The sequence below is a fragment of the Onychostoma macrolepis genome, chromosome 17 (genome assembly GCF_012432095.1).
Source record: "Onychostoma macrolepis isolate SWU-2019 chromosome 17, ASM1243209v1, whole genome shotgun sequence".
In the NCBI taxonomy this organism is placed as follows: domain Eukaryota; kingdom Metazoa; phylum Chordata; class Actinopteri; order Cypriniformes; family Cyprinidae; genus Onychostoma; species Onychostoma macrolepis.
In genome coordinates this window covers 21,028,662-21,046,625 of record NC_081171.1, presented here as the reverse complement: position 1 = coordinate 21,046,625, position 17,964 = coordinate 21,028,662, and the positions used below count along the sequence as shown (strand labels likewise).

General features: G+C 36.8%; 1 protein-coding gene across 4 annotated transcripts in view; it reads right to left on the bottom strand.

The window, feature by feature from the left end:
- mta1 (metastasis associated 1) overlaps nucleotides 1–14,113 on the bottom strand; it is a 60,156-nt gene extending 46,043 nt beyond the window's left edge. For 2 of the 4 annotated variants that reach the window (XM_058749091.1, XM_058749093.1), the window contains exon 1: nucleotides 13,788–14,108. In XM_058749091.1, coding sequence (XP_058605074.1) covers nucleotides 13,788–13,815 — 28 coding nt within the window. In that variant the 5' untranslated portion in view covers nucleotides 13,816–14,108. Of the gene's footprint in view, nucleotides 1–13,787 lie in introns of all 4 variants that reach the window. The other 2 variants (XM_058749094.1, XM_058749092.1) reach the window with 2 other exon arrangements.
- Nucleotides 14,114–17,964: the final 3,851 nt, after the last annotated feature.

The following is a 17,964-nucleotide window of genomic DNA, read 5'->3' as shown; positions in this document are numbered from 1 at the left end:
ATCGACACTTAGCCCACAACTCGGTGGTAAACACCCAAACAGCCATGGTATTTAGCCCAATTCAGAAATGCACTGATAAAGCATTGCAGTTTGTACACCAACGTATTGCTCTATTCTTTATCAGAACTCCAAAAAATAATGACAACAAACATTCACTATTCATCGACACATTTCTAGACAATTGCAAGCGAGCAGATATTGCTGTTAGCTGGAGACCTACAAGCTGCGCGGAGCGAACACAACACACACAACTAAATACATATTTTGCATGCTACAGTACAGAGTACATGACAACAACAAACTGTAAGAATTACTCCACTTTCAGAATAAAAATTTCCTGATAATTTACTCACACCCCCACCCAAGTCATCCAAGGTGTTCATGTTCACAACTTATCTAGCGAAACCATCTGTAATTTTGTTTAAAAAAAAAAAAAAAAAGTTTATACACTTTTTAACCACAAATGCTCGTCTTGTCTAGCTCTGCGAGGCGCATGCGTACTTTGTGTACAACGGTTCAAGACAAGGTATGTCTAAAAACTCCACTTTTCACTTTTCTACAACACTTTTTGTCCTCCAACTTCAAGATCGTACTACATTGTTGTTTTACCTTTTTTGTTGTTTTTTTTGTAAAGGCTGTTTGACCCTCGTTGCACGTTCACTTTGTAAACACTGGGTCGGTGCTTCTGCAGCGATGTAGGATGATTTTGAAGTTGGAGGAGAAAATAACTTGGGTGTTTTTCGACATACCCTAACTGTACCCTAACAGATTTACCCTCACAGTGCAGAGCACAGCGTCTTCTCCACAGGAATCCGCTACGGTGTTTGAGGGAGGGGAGGTTCAAGTTTTCCCGGGTCTCCACGCGCAACAAGTGGCTGGGCATAAATATGCTTAGAGCTGTGTTACACACTGAATGAAAGGTAATTTTCAAAAATCCATAATAGGGGCACTTTAAATGTCAAATTACACAGTGGGTCTACTCTAATAGACAATAAGTGAACAAACACAGAAAACTAAAGATGTAAATGTGATATTTTCTATGTTTTTTTTCCGATTTTGAATGCATAGTTTTCGTCATTTAGATTAGACTTATTAAACTACCATTCAAAGGGTTGAAAAGAAAAGTTAATTATTTTATTCAGCAATGTTGCATTCAACTGATCAAAAGTGACAGCAAGACATTTTAAATGACAAAAGATTTCCTTTTCAATTAAATGATGTTATTCTGAACTTTCTAATCAACGTTTCAACAAAAAAAAAAAAAAAAAAAAGTTATTTTAACTTCTGATAATATTTCACAGTATTATTTAGGGCTGCACGATTATGACAAACATCATAATTGTCGATTATTCCCTTGAAATTGTAATTGCGATTATTAATAATGATTATTGCCATTGTTTGAAGGTTCATGCCATATTTTTATATAAAATATTTTAAAGGCTGATAACACTCTTCTTGAACTTTTATTGCTTTTCTATAGCATTGAGCCTCAAATGTCAACTATACATTGTTTTGGTTTCTTCTTTAAACAAAAAAAGGTAAAATTATGCATGGTATAATAATGTTGCACTAAAATTAAAAAAAGTTTACTAAAGCTATACATTTCATTTACAATTAAACAGATGAAATTTCAAATTACAGTAACATTTTACAGTACAATTTATATTATCAGGGCTCCAGACTAACATTCGAGAGCAGTGGCACCAGCACCTGATTTGGTAGCACTGAACATGTAACAATATTATAAGTTTTGTCTCTTAGAAATGCACATTAGAACAGGAACTTGAGTTCAGAGGAGCATGAGCTTGAGTTGGGATGCAGATGTACATTTAACAGTACCATTGTGAAAACTGTAACAGCCTCATCTTTTAAGCATAATCAAAAGTACAGAACCTCATTACCATGGTAAAAAAGTAGCCTAACTATACAGTTTGTATGGGGTTTGCATTGAAAAACATTAGCCTTAAGATATTCAGTCAATTACAAATCCACATCAACTGACAGAATAATTAACAAAATAATGTAATTATATTCCATTACTCCTTTAACATATTTAGTATATTAATAACACTCAATATGAATATCCTACTTTTCTGCCACCATACCATTGTTACCATTAGTGTTACTACAGTAAAACTATGGTAAATGTGGGTGATTTGTGGATTGAAACGTCTTCTAACTGGATTGTTCTTGCACTGTTTCTGCATCAGTGTTGATGAGAATAATAGCTCCGATTTCTTTGGCTTTAAACTAGTTTCAATTAAAGGGACGTGATTTGTACTGAAGAACTCTGTGCTGAACTCGAGTGCTTCTTACTGGATTTCACAGCGTTGTTTAGTGCGTGATCGCGACTGGTCACTGTAATAAACGCATGCACTCTAAGCTCGCACTGCGCTGTTTTCTGCACTGATATCTATCATGCGCAACAGAGTGACAACAACTATCAGTTAGACAAAATGTCTATTATCCAGTGTGTTTGAGTTTGTTAAACCTCACGCTGCAAACACCTCAAGCACACAGAATAATGCAAGTGGGCATTTTTAATTGTTTATTTATTTTTGTAATCTCAGCTTTGAACGATTAATCGTGGCATCCATAATTGTAATCGCGATTAGAAATTAGATTAATTGTGCAGCCTTAGTATTATTATTTTTTTTACCATATTTTTGGTCAAATAAATGCAGCCTTGGTGAATATAAGAGACTTCTTTATAAAAAAAAAAAAAAAAAAAAAAGAAAAAAAAATCATCAACTCAAAACTTTTGAATAGTAGAGTATATATATATATATATATATATATATATATATAAAATTGATGGATGCAAAAGCAAACTGGTAAATATATAGTGTCACTAACCGAGTGCCCTAAAAGTGCAGCAACTTGAGCAAAGTGAGATTCAGCGATCTTGTCTGCATTATGACCAAATATTGATCTAAATTTCCTGTAAAAGGTTTTCAAAGAGGGATCCAAGAGTGCTAGGGCTTTTTTTTTGACTTCACAGATATTAAATAAATAAATAAATAAATAAATATATATATAAATAAATATTTATTTATCAACCGTTTAGTCTTACAAGAGTAAAAAAAATAGCAATTGGCGTTTTCTGTCTGCAAGATCCAGTGTACAGATTAATTCAGGGATGTAACTGGGGTGTTGGGATCTCAAGAAACTTTGGGACCTAAAAAAAGTGGTTGACGACCAAAAAAGGTTGGGAACCCCGGACATTCACAGTCCTGAATCTTCCACTCCATCTGAGATTCATTCAGCCATGTGCGTCTGACTGTATCTATCTGTGTGTCTGCGTAAGACTAGGACCACACCTCTTTGCTGCTTATTTAATGAGTACAAGTTCTACCAGAGGCCTCCCGGTCTGGGGCAAAACCCAACATGGAGTCAGAACCTCACACAGAACCTGGAAGAGAAGCTTGCAGAAGACCTGGAGGCATCACCACTGTCTCTAACAGCTTCTGTCAACCCTCCTGCCATCTCCGGCTGCCTGTGCCCACAGCGATGGCTGTGCCCCCACCCTCCCCCACCAATCAGCACGCGACACAGCCTGTGACATCACAGTGCAGTCAAATTTCCTGTGATCCAATCCGTGCATGTTGCCGAGCCTTACTCAGACTACGGGTGAAAGAAAGACAGACAGAAAGAGAGTGAGAGAGAGAGTTAAGTGCAGGGAGTCTAACCAGGCCAGAGGAAGCTGAGTGAAGAGAGACAGACAAAGAGCGAGAGATTCAACAAACAAGCCAAAAAAGTCTTCAAATGGATGAACACTCTTAAAAATGTAATATATTTTTATTTAAATCACGCAAGGACATTTGCAACTAGGCTGGACTTCAGGAAGTGAGGGCTGCCCTGAGTTGGACTCAGAGGAAGAGGTCTCCGTGGCCCAGCCGCTGCAGACCCCAGCCTGCACAGGTCCTCGGAGTGCACAGAGGCCATTCAATCCCTGTCTTAGGACAATCAGACCAGGACCCACGAGACATCCGTTACTATGGCAATACCAGTTAATTCAAGCTTATGCGCCAAACACATACACAGAGCATTAGTGCAGCTCTTAGGTTATTCTTGCTCTCTGCCTCTGGCTCAGGGATTTGGGTTATACAACACCTTCAACAATACAGAACCACTGCTTGTCTTTCCACCTAGGAAAAAATAGCGGTGGGCCGGGACGCACAAGACACCTAAAGCTGCTGGTTTTAAACCATATGATATACTTTTTTGCCCCCTGTTTAATATGGGGGGTATTAATGTTCATTCTGGTGGCATTTTTGCCCCAAGCCCCTGTTCATTTCTGACTCTCATAGAGGAGTGAGAACCAGAAAGGCGCAAGTGACATTTCACCAACTTTACAGGAGAGCCAAAACAAAAATGATATCCTTGTTTGATCTGACCTTGTGTACTGATTTCAACTGTTTATAATAAAAATTTGTACACTCATGGATGAAAGTACTTTTGCCAGTAGAAAGATCTCATTAAGAGCTTTCATTTGAGATATATAATATCTCCATTTCACCAAAAATGTCACTTACGCCCTTCTGGTTCTCACTCCTCGATATGCATTGATCTCTCTGCAATGTAGTTGACAGAAATCCAACAGTGACAGAGAACTTTAATCCCTGCACTTTTGATTATTTTAATGCGTCCTTGCTAAAATGACAGTATTAATTTATTTCCTAAAGTCTTACTGACCCCAAACATTTGAACGGTATATAAAATTTACACACTTTGCATTTTATTCATAAATTCTAAGATTAAAGGATTAGTTCACTTCCAGAGAAAAAAATTCTGATAATTTATTCACCCCATGTCATTCAAGATGTTCATGTCTTTCTTTCTTCAGCGGTAAAGAAATTAAGGTTTTTGAGGAAAACATTCCAGGATTTTTCTCCATATAGTGGACTTTAAAGGGCACCTATTAAGCCCCCTTTTACAAGATGTAATATTGGCCTTGGGTGCCATGCGACCGCGCTCAGCACACCACTGATCAGTTAAAAATACTTAATGTACGCACACAAATATGGTTAAAACACCAAGCACTATAACGACATGACATTCAGAAAGGAGTCTGGAGTGATGCACATATTTAGGTGGATTTTGAGGCGCAGTACATTGAAAAATGAAAGTAATCCACAGCGTCCTCAGCAGCTCGGATGTTGGGAGAAAATGAAGACTGTTATGTTCAGTCTTACATCCAAACGCAGAGAATCGGGTTGCTTGCGAGACATTGTTGACGTTACAGCTGCTCGAGCGTGGAGAAAGTGGAGAACAGCGTACAACCGCTGAGGGCAGAAACTATAGCAATGTAGGGCTGTTAATCAACCCCTGTGGCCAGGCCCTATGCAATGTGACGTCACATTACAGTGAGAATCAAATGAGGAGTGGGTGGATTTTTATCATTGTAGAGTGGTTGTGTTCACACACTGCCAACACACATTTATGTCCAAACACCATGTAAAAGTGGATTTTGCATAATAGGTGCCCTTTAATGTGTTGAAGGTCCAAATTGCAGTTTCAATGCAGCTTCAAAGGGCTCTACATGATCCCAGCCGAGGAATAAAGGTCTTATCTAGCGAAACGATTGCTCATTTTCTTAAAAGAACCACAAATGGCCGTCTTACCAGGCTCTACGTCCCTGACTTCACGCATGACAGTCACGTTTGAAAAATCACGCATGGCACAAGTGGAAGTGACTACAGTGAATGTGCAAAGAAAGTCAAACATCCTTTACAAAAAAGGTAAAACAATGATGTCGGACAATTATGAAGTTGGAGGAGAAAAGAGTTTTTAGTCCTACCCTACCTTTTTAAACAGAAGTAAACAAAGAACTAAACGCGCATGACCTTTCCAATGTTATTACAAGTCGCACATCAAATGAGCATTTGTAGTTAAAAAGAATATAAAACTTATTTTTATAGAAAATGGCTGATCATTTCGCTAGATAAGACCCTTATTCCTCAGCTGGGATTGCGTAGGGTGTAGTTTGGACCTTCTACCCACTGAAGTCCACTATATGGAAAAAAGTTTTTCCTCAAAAACCTTATTTCCTTTTTGACTGAGGAAAGAAAGACACGAACACCTTTGGGTGACGTGGGGGTGAGAAAATAATCAAGATTTTTTTTTTTTTATTCTGGAAGTGAACTAACCTTTTAAATCATTTCAGCATTAAAGCTGGATGAAAGCAACAACTAGGGCGATGTGTAAAACATGGTGATCATGTTGTCCAGCATCATTTGAACTGAGAAGCTAAGAAAGGCTGTACACTTCAGACCATCTTTGCTAATTTTGGTCTGTTTTCTTGACTGTCCCACCCTAAATGAGGTGTTAAGATATTATGTAAAGTAAAAAATTGCACAACCTTTACAAACATGTAGGTTATACTAGATTTATTTATTTATTATTTTTTTTAAGTGGACTTGGACTAGTCTTTCGAGTCAACTTTTTTGAAAATACACTTTTTGGAACACATTTGGAGAAATGTTCCCTGGCTGAGCACTGGCTCCTGGACTCCAGTACCAGCAACTTTTCTGTATAAAGGGAATTCAGAATTTTTATTAAAGCGTTTAAATAGTCTCCAGACTATAAGAGCTATGGATTTCTGCAGTGATGCTTGTTTATTTGTCTCTGTGGTTGTTTAGGCCAGACCGTTCTAAAGGAAAGAGAACAAGGCTTTGTGCATTAAATTGCAGGGTCTGTAATTGTCCCACCTACATATACAGTACACAAAGATCCTGACACAACATCCACAATGTGACAAGTATTCAGTAGAAACCCGTTTTCTGTCCACACTAAAAGCAAAAAATCTGTATGAAGCGACAAAAATCACAGCATATTTGATGATTAAAGCCAACATCAAACAGCATTTACTACCATTCACGTTCATTTAAAAGGAAATTTTCATTCATTCAGAAATAAAATAGGCTACTTGATTTTGATACTTTATCAGGTTTTACAATCCAATCTATTACCCATGAATAAAATAATACATTCCACAATGAAGCCACGAATAAGCATCAAATACAACCGGCATCAACTGTTGAGGAGGGGGTTTTTTCACTGGGACATGCTGAAGGTCAAGTTCACATGTGAGAGCACTTCAAGAATCCCAATGGTTCAGTATGGAGTCTCAAAGCTTATTTATTAAACTGATCATTTTGGCCAATACTGATATCATCTTTATTATATTAGCAGGGATTAAATCACTGCATTAACTTTTGGCAGGATTTTAAACTGTACAAATGTAGAATTAAACCATGCCAAAATAGCTAATTGGTTAACATTAACAATAACCAATATCTCAAAAAACTGACGACAGCCAAGAAGGAAAGTTATTTCTAAAGCAGAGCAATATTTTATTTCTTTGAAATAACATGCAGTAGAAAATAAATGGGATCAATTTTGACTGGCATGATTTGGACCAACTGGATTTCACCATTGGTGGAAAATCCCAGTGCAACGTGACAAAAATAGAAACCTAAAACGTATCATTGGTCATCACAGTCATTAGGACAGAAATTACATGGTATTGAGCTTCGTAAGGTCATAAAGAAAGACACAGGTGCAAATGCTGTCAGGGAAAAAAAACCATAATGAGCAATGAATGAAAACTCCAGAATTAGTTTGCTAAGAACGCAGCAACTGCTTGCAGGCATTTTTAGTGCTAATGGATCAAGGGTCAAATCAATTTTGAAAAATCAATACGATTTAAACACTTTATCATAAAATAAAGCTACCACAAAAGTAATGGCAGAAACTGGTTAGTTAGCTAATCCTCCAAGCATTTTCTCAGAAACAACACCATTCCACTCATCTCATTAAAAAGTCTCTGCCAGCTGAAAAACTATTGAATAAATGATAATGTTGCTGTTTTAACTGTCAATCACACAACTGTACTAGAGAGATAACTGCTCCTGGGGAGGTGCTTCAGGACTCCGCAGTGCTCAGAGCAGCCTGAACTGATGCTTTGCAAATATTTTATATATACACACATATACATGCATACATATATACACATTTTCTGCCCCATATCTTGAATTTTGTGATCATTCTTGGTGCATTTTATTAGACTGAATCTTGCAGTGAAAGAACACTCTAAATGCGCACATGCTGTAGTTTATAATAATTATATAAAACATATTTCATATAGCCTAGCTAATATCACACGAAGAGCGACGATTTTTCTTCAAAAATAAGCATGATTACAAATGTGATATTGATTTTATACAATAGTTCAATAAACAAACACTTACGTTTTACACAACATATTGCCCGTTTTTGCTAGTTGCCAAAGATCAGAGCCAGTCTGCAGATTTGAGTTGACAGTATCCATAGAAAATTGATTAACTTAAAGTGACAACCATCAGTTAATATTTAATGTCTGTTTATGAAGTATTTACATAGACGTTCAATGTGGAAGAGCTTAAAGAGAGCACACTGAGCTTAATTGGACCAGCAACAATTTTGAATAAATTTCATGTAATATTTACTAAAATGACAGGATTTTGCTAAATAAATAGTCTAGGTCATGTATTAAGTTCATACATATTTTAATATGAACAACTATTATTAACAATATCTATGAAATTACACTTTTTCTTATTGATGTCACACTGAAGCAGTATGATTTTCATAGTAGTGCACCCTTTAAGCTCACCTTACAATAAAATTAAATCTTTAAAAATAACAGCACTGTAAAACCACAGACCAGCAATAAACTGTCAATTTAAAATATTATGGATGTAAAAGTACAAGCCAGTAATGCCTGTGAAGTAATATATTAGCGTAGCACACGATCTTATACAGCTAGTCAGCTAACTGTGTTCTGTAGCATCTGCGCTATGTTGCTAAAACTATCTTTTGGATCTAATGTCATTATTTCCCACATCCAAGTTCCAGGTTATAATATGCAAAAGTCTGAACATTAATCTCTTAATTTTACAATAGTGAAACTTACACAAAATAAAGGCTTAAACATCTAAAAAACGAACATTTAAGGGGCTCCTCTTTTGGTGAAAGTTTTCAGACAGCTTTCAAAATGGCCGCCAGATAGCGTGCACACATGGAGACTCATATCTCAGCGTGCAATGATCTGATTGACTTGAAATTATAGGAGGTATAGAGTAAAAAACATATCACTTAGTTAAGACATCAAGTAGGAAAATAAATGATTTTTTCTTTTTATAATCTGATCTCAAAAATGGAAGTGTGCTTAATAGGTACGTTTACCCTAATTTTGTTGATACTGGTTTCATTTGTTTGGTAACAGCCTAAATGTCTTATTCTAAATGACTGATTAAATGTAACAAATTGACTTTTTTTTTTTTTTAAATGGCTTTATTAAAAGGTAAAATTGCCCATAAAAGGTCAAAATCGATTTAAACTTAAATGAGAAGATTAATTTCTATGACTGATGTGAACTGACCACACAAAATATGAAGAATATAAAAAACTGCAGTTGTCCACGGTAGTCAGATATCAGCACAATAGCACACTTGGCAAAATATCATCTGATTATCGTTATCGAAAAAAATCCCCAAAAATATCGAGATATCATTTTTTTTTTTCAATATCGCACACCCCTATTATCAATACACATTCTCAAATTAACAATTAGCATCAGTTATGAGTAGAACTTTTTGGATGGTGAGCACATAATTTTACTAAAATCTTTCAAGCTTTATGGGTCAATGACATATATATGGCCATAAAATATACCATATCTTAAAATTGTACTCGTTCATATATTTGATATATTACACAATTTTCAAGAAAAGTTCATATAATAATTCTAAAAATTTACTTACACCTTGAATACATGTGAACAAACATTTTAATAATAAAAAAAAAAATTATAATAATTTTCAAAGTACTAAATTTTTTTATTTTTTACAAATACCATCAATTAGAATTTATTAATAATTAAAATAAAAATTAATTACAGTTTTGGGTAGTCAAATCACATCACATTTTACAATCAGTAGGAAATTCAAACTTGTATTCCCTATTTGGCCCTCTACTTTACGAACACCAGTAAGACTAAGAAAATACAATTACCTTAGATTTAGGTTTTTTTCTTGCATGTTGGTTGCACCATGATTTTGATTTGTCAGCCAATATCAATCAAATATTAATAAGCAGCAATGCAATAGTTAAAAAAAAAATTCTAGGAAATAACAAAACCAAAAACTAAACGACTTCAATTTTGTTTTCAAGAATTTCATTCTTTTAATGAGGCTTTTATCCTCATTATGATATCAGAACAGTTGTATCCTGACACACTGCACTCCAAAAATATTAAGTAACTTTAAATTCAGAAAAAAAAAAAAAAACCATGCTCATCATAGAAGAGGTGTATTCAAGTCACTGCATTATGAATTGCATTTTTCAAATATTTTTTAAACACAATGAGAATCACATCGTTGACCCTTATTGAAAGTTCTGCAGGCACAGATTGCTGGCCAGTGTTTTACAGAAGCTTCTAGATACAAAACTTTAAAACAACCACATTTTCCCCAAGGTAGATGGAGAACAAATGCATTTTAAACTACACCTCGTAATAGGCTACGACTACTGTACCAGACAGAAAAATCTGAAATCCACTCGCTTTGTGGCATCATACATCAAGTACTCCCATGACCATCCGCAGGCGAACACCCGCATGGATCGGACACATATTAGAGATAGCGAAAACCTGGCAAAGCTTCCCAAATACCGTACATCTCTGCTAACTGTGTCCTGCCCATTGGCTCACATTTCTCACTCATGTCGCCACACTCAAACCTGGCCCATCCCAAGTTCAACGCCACCAATCGCAATGTGATTCAGCCCATTTCCATCATTTCTGTGGCTGCTCATGGTGGTCTGTTTTGAATTTTTTTCCCTCTGATTTTCTTGGCACATTTATTCTACGCTGGAGTCTAGGAGAAGCCTCCCTTCTGGGAGAAGAAAAGAGAGCCAGAGAAAAGCCGTTAGCTCAATGAGAGAGAATTCAGGCCGACTACCTTCTCCATCAAGTGTGAGGGAGGACAAAGGAGGAAAAGAACGCTAAGGCTTTGTTTCTCCCTCACAGGGCATTGTTTTAACCATTATGGCTCTGCTTCCAAATTCAATACCCCAAAATCTACTCAAAGGAAAACGATGATTGTATTGGAGGCATCAGGAGAATTCTGAACGCTTCAACACGGGAAGGTGTTTGGGCTGCTTTAACAAGATCCAAATGATAGTTATGGCGCATTTCAGCAATCAGCTATTAGTACGGCTGCGCTAAGTGTAGGGTGCACAGCAGAGGTCTGAACATGGAGGTGTAAAATAGTGCAAAATTGGCTTCGTTCCAATCCGAGGTTGGTCAATGTGCTTCTTTTGGTCCATGCTGGAGCAATGAGAGAAAAAGAGAAATGGAGAGAGAGCGCAGGAGATGTCGATATGTATCAGGTGATGCAGTAGCCAGAGGTATGGAGGCCCTTGGAGACTCTCTGCTGGATGGAGCGCCTGGGGCCATTTTCAGCCTCAGCAGCCAAAGATGTTGCAAACACAGGGAGGAGCGTGTAACAGAGTAACAGATATTTACGCAATGATCTTAAAGTCCTGAACGAACACATTCACAAACCTGTGATTCATCTCGGTACAGGATATCCAGCGAGAACAGTGGACTGTTTAGAATATAGTGCAATGCATATGGAGTAGTACAGACCCAATACTGTGGTTTTTTTTGTATGCATTATTTAACGCCAACTATTTCAAACCGTGGTATGATACAGTGTTGTCACATGACCATGTTTAATTACGTCTAAATTTAACCCAGAAAGATAAGAACATTCTAAAGGGATAGTTCACCCGAAAATAACCCGATGTCATCATTTACTCACCCTGAAATCATTCTAAATGAGGTTAGTTCTTGTGTGACATTCAAGTATGTTTGAGCTTTCGTGTTTTGAAGAGACAATGTGCTGCGTGCGTGTATGTGCGTTGATTTTTATAAACATAAAACCATAAATTAAATCTGTTCATCATATAAAGTAATTGTGTCTCTTCTGAAGACCGCTTGATTCATATGAACTACTTTTACAATGTCTTTATGAACTTATTGAAGCATCAGAATGTTGGATTTTCAATAGATGGACAAAATTTATGAGAGAATCATCTTCATCTTCCACAAAATTCTTATAGGTTTGGAGAAACATGAGGATGAGCAGATAATGACAGAACTCTTCCTTTAAAAAGATGGTAAAAATGTTGGTAGATATTACTCAAATTTGTTTGTAACACTGCAAAAGAAAAGTTAAGTCAAGCGCATTGCCTTGCAGGATGGATATTACTGGTATATTGCACTCTCACAAATATAGCAAACAACCCCAATATTCCATAAATACAAAACATTTGCAAACTGTACACTTCATACATAAGAAAAATGTTTAAACAGAAACATCTATGGAGAAAATAATAATTTAAGGACGCCTGGGCTGCCGAGCAGATTTGTGAACCAGAATTACTGTAAATGCATTCGTATCGCTCCTGATCAAAGACCAGCTTTTCTTCAGGTTAGACCAAGTTCATCAGCTCCCCTGCCTCAAGAGTAAACTTCCGAAGCCAAACACTCTCATTATACCAATAATTACACATTGGACACTGTAAGCACACATTCATTCTCACTAAATCAGCATAACCGGGATCCTAATGGATAATTGATACCAACAGGGAATCAGTTCCTGAGCCAAATGCAATCACTGGATGGGATAGATAACCTAAAAATGAAACTTATGGCATCATTTACACACCCTCGTGATGTTTCAAACCTGTATGACTTTCTTTCTTCAGCAGGACACAAAAAGAGGCAGAATGACTGCCTCAGTCACCATTCACTTTTACTGTATGGAAAAAGCAATGAAAGTGAATGGTGACTGAGCCTGTCATTCAGCCTAACATCTCCTTTTGTGTTTGGTGGAAGAAAGAAAGTCATACAGGTTTGAAACATAATGAGGGTGAGTAAATGGCACATTTTTTTTTTTTTTGGGTGAACTGTTCCTTTAAATAACCTAGGTACCTTAGCTTCAGCCATAATAGATAATTCAGGTAATTACAGATAATTGTGAACCCCTTTTAAATGTGGCCCATATTTATAATAACAAAAGTACATTATTGTCATCATCTTCCTTTATGAAAATAGACCAATTTGAGAATATACAAGCTCCATTAAGTTCATTCTTTGCCACAACGCATTCTATATCCTATATTTTTTATCCTTTCATACACTAAAGCTCCTCCATAAGCACTGGACTCAATCTACTGGCTTGACGTATATGTGCCAAAACTTTCTCCCTCCATCTATTACATCCAATATCTATAAAAAGTAAATTGCAAGACAAAGATTTGACACTGTACAGTCCTCTCCCATCAAAACAGAGCGTTTCCGACCCGTCAGTGTCTTAAGTGAGGCGTGCTGCCCAAACTTTAACTTTAAAACGCATCTCTTCTGTGTAAATTTCAGAGTTACCCGCTTGTTACGAACACTCAATGACACTCGCACGCGCTACATCATGCTAACGGCAATAAATGTTGCGCCAGTTAGTAGTAAAAACATTCTCGGGGTCCCGAAACGAGAGTGTTAATCTTCATCTCGCTGTTCGCTATCACCATCATCATCCTCTCACTGTAGTCCTACAGTACTTTAAAAAATAAAAGAGGAAGGACAAACCTAAAACTGCTAAGCCTTGTTGCGAAAAAGCATGAACGAGAGCGACGCACAAAAAAGGGTACGACATTTTTTTTTACCAAGCGTGATCTCTTACCTCCGACCCGGTACATGTTGGCTGCCATGACTGCCCCGGTCCTGCCTGGCGTCTCCAGGTAGGGCTTTCTCTCTCCGCCGCCGCCGCCGCCGCTGAGTGCTGTGCGCTGGAAAATGGTGGATTGATCAATACGAAGCGGACCAGTGAAGGGATCTTAAAGAGACAGTGCGCATATTTTTCGGCAGCCGCGTTCCACGGAGCGGTGTGAGCGATCGCGTTCAGAATCACCCGCGTGTTTAGGAACACCTTCCCAACAAAGCGGGATCCGGAGACTCGGGCCACGGGGCTTGAGAGAGCGCCAGAGGGAGGGGAAGGGGTCTGTATGGGCAGCATCACTCGCGTTTCCCCGCCTACTTCAAACCACCGAACCATTGCTGTACTACTTTGGACCCACTAGAGGCGAAATGAAACAAATAAACAACTGTTGCTCTCGGACTGAGTTTGAAACAAAGATATAAACTAGTATAACAGAACAAGGAAAGACATCTCTCTCTGTGGAGAAACATTTGTCTGAATAACTAGAAGAAAATGTGAAAAGATGCTACCACAATGTTGGAGTCCACAAAGAGCCCATCCTGTGTCTAAATAATATTCTGGTGCTGAGATTTGTTATTTGTTTAGCTTAATTAGTTTTTGGTTTAGTTTTTGTGTTAGTGCTTTGCTTTTTCAAACTAGTTTTTCCTCAGTGTATGATTCGTGAACCAGAATTTGTGACCCTGGACCATAAAATCAGTCATTAGGGTTTATACATCGTAATAAGCTTTCCATTGATGTATGGTTTGTTAGGATCGGACAATATTTGGCCGAGATACAACTATTTGAAAATCTGGAATCTCATGCAAAAAAATAAATAAAATGTAGAAAATCGCCTGTAAAGTTGTCCAAATGAAGTTCTTAGCAATGCATATTACTAATCAAAAATTTATTTTTATATATTTACATTAGGAAATTTCATTAATGAAATATCTTAACGGAACATGATCTGTCCTTAACATCCTATTGATTTTTGGCATAAAAGAAACATTTATAACTTTGACCCATACAATGTATTGTTGGCTATTGCTACAAATATACCTGTGCTACTTATGACTGGTTTTGTGGTCCAGGGTCACATTTGTGTAAATTCACTCTAATCAAAGATGAGGCTTTCCTCGGGTTAAACCAAGTTCACGTTGTGTTGTTTCACATTGCTTTGCTTTGTTTTTGTCAACCATAGTCACAAAAGTTTTGTCTGGAAAAGAATATTAAATTTAGGAATCCAGTAACATCCCTTATTTGTCGAGCAATAGTTAGAGACATATAGCCTATTGTCTGAATTCCGTACTTTATAATAGGCAAAAAAAAAAAATATATATATATATATATATATATATGAAAAGAATAGTAAGTCCGAATTCATAATATATATTTATATATATATATATATATATATATATATATATATATATATATATTTAAAAGTAACTGAATGATCAATACTTAGTTCAGGAAGTGCATATCTGATGTATTCTTTAGTATCCCATGAGGCCAGAAATGTAGTATGGATTTCATTGATATTACATAGGCCTACATTCATACTATATCACATACTTTTTTTTTTTAAATAATACAGTACCTGTTCAGACAGTATGATTTTGGACGCAGGATTGTGGCATAAATGATGGATTCAATGTTGAGAAAATCAGTTGGTTACCAGTTGGTTTTGAATGCTATTCTCCAGTAGGTCCCTTAACTATTTTAACTAGTGAGACTCCTTTGGTCAATCAGCTTCATCAGACAAGTTTAGCTGGTCAACAGCATGGCGATGGCTAACACCCAGAATAAACTAGCTTGGATGAGAGTGGAAATTTATGCTGGTCTTCTCATCAGTCTTATTCCACCTGAATAATTCACTTTACAAAGAATATTTATTATCTAACACCGTCATTATTAACTAGGCTTTTCACATTAAGCTTAACTGTGAGTTATATTTTATTAATCCCAGGTTGAGGCCACATTGACCCTGGATAACATTTCATTAACATTAGCAACCGCTTTCAAGGTGTACAATGCGATACATACCTATAGGATTACATTAGCCCAGGCTTAAGTGTGACTCTGGGTTAATTTGTTAATAAGTGTGAAAAGCCCAATGGAAAGGTCATCTTGTGAAGATGTTTTTACTGACTACATAAAGATTATACAAAAGGTGTCTTTCAGCCTGAAGTGTCTTCTGGTACATAATAAAGAAATGTGGTAGTTTCTAAGTCTGTTTAAGTTCTGAGCAAGTAGTCTAAACACTGGTTGACAGTCACTAAACCAGATTTTTATAAACTGAAGTCCAAGTCCTGTTTTATTTATTTGTTCTCTAGCCTTGGAATAAGCTCAAAGTCTCGAAAGCCAGTTTATAATTATACTTTCCCTGCATACACAACTACAAAGATTTAGCCTCTTCTAAGTTTGGTCGGAGGGAAACGTGAAACACTGCTTTTCAGAAGTCCTTGTGGGTGGCACATGTTCCAGAATTTGTACGCATTGAATGAGTCAACATGTGAAAAACGTGAGCAATATACATTTAAACCAGCAAGAGACACTAAAATGATGAGACCTCTATAGCGCTACTGATGCTGAGGAAAGTATTGTATGAACAATAAACTGGGCATTAATTAATCTTAAGCAAAATTTATTTATATTTGGCCTCCATTCATTTTTATTATTCATCATTATTTCTGTAAAATTTAAAATAATTTAAAAAAATATTTTCTGTGTGTGTGTGTGTGTGTGTGTGTATTAATTAATAAAAAAACGGAAAAGGATTGATATTACATACATTACACATTCTTAAATGTGTCTAATTGATTAATGCTGTTGTGCTTTTAAAAAATGGAACAAATTATAAAATCATTATTTCATCTAATAATTCAGATAATTATAAAAATCTAATAAATCTTTCAGTCAGAAATACATAAAGGACTGTCATTTAAGATATTTAGGATTGGTTTCCAAAGTATTCATTTTAATTATTAATTTTTTTTTTTTTAATCTATAACACTGAAAACTACATCATTGACATAAATGTTTCATAATACTACAAAAGGAATCTGTAATTTCCTTCAATTTAAAATGCCATTTGTCCATGTCTGATGTATCAAATTAAATACATTTTGCTACAACAATCCAATCAGATCTCAAATTATTCCGTTCAATTCTCTGTTAAAAAAATATGAACTCACAACAGTACATATGTGACGTTCAAAAATAGGTCATGAATAAACAGGACCGTCTTTAGGGGGACAACCGTGATATATCGAAAAACCCACTCATCAGGCCCAAAGGAGAGGGGCCCATGAATATAAGCAAATCAATATATACACGATCGTGAATCGATTAGCAAAACATATGTGACTATAAACCCTCCTGACTATTTAGACGAGGCCTGACACGTGACAAGACGTTAATAATGTCATTTTGGGGGAGGTGAGTGGGATTTCGTGAGTGCACGGCATGGTAAGGCACCTCATCATGTTTGGTGGTTGTTGTTAGTGAAGGCAGAGTGGAATGCTGTGGTGAGCAGCTGATTTACACCATATGAAAACCTTACAAACTGAGCTCTGCCTCGAGCTGTAATCTGCAATCACATGACCGGCCTCAGCCAATGGCAGGCTTCGACTTACCCTCTGTGGAGACTCACAACAAAGCAAGTCCATACTGCTGATTTGTGTGTGTGCCTACGTATTTATTCATAAATATGTGTGTTTTTGGGGTCCTGACTTCAAACTGAAGCAATCAAATGAATCTCAATTTGCTGAAGCAGTTATCATGTGAGGATGTGAAGTTGTAGCCTAATGTTAATTTGCTGCAGTCTGTCTATACCCAGGACTAGAAGCCTCTAACAAGCAGTAGAAGGTTTCGGGATTCTTGTACTCTGTCTCTCGATCTTCCTCGCTCTCGGCAGAGCCCCAGCTGGCCTTCTCCCAGGGCCCTTGCTCTAGCACAGCAGGAATCTGCTAGAGAAACAGAAGAAATCAATTAAGGCGTGTGGCCCGATCAAGCTTCATCTTTTCTTGTGTTCTTTTTATTACAGACTTAATTACAGCCAAACACGGTTCACAAATAATAAAACCATTGTCCTCACTCCGCGGACGTGACTGAACCCGGGTCCATCTGCGCTGAGGGAGGGTTGCTGATCGGTTTCATG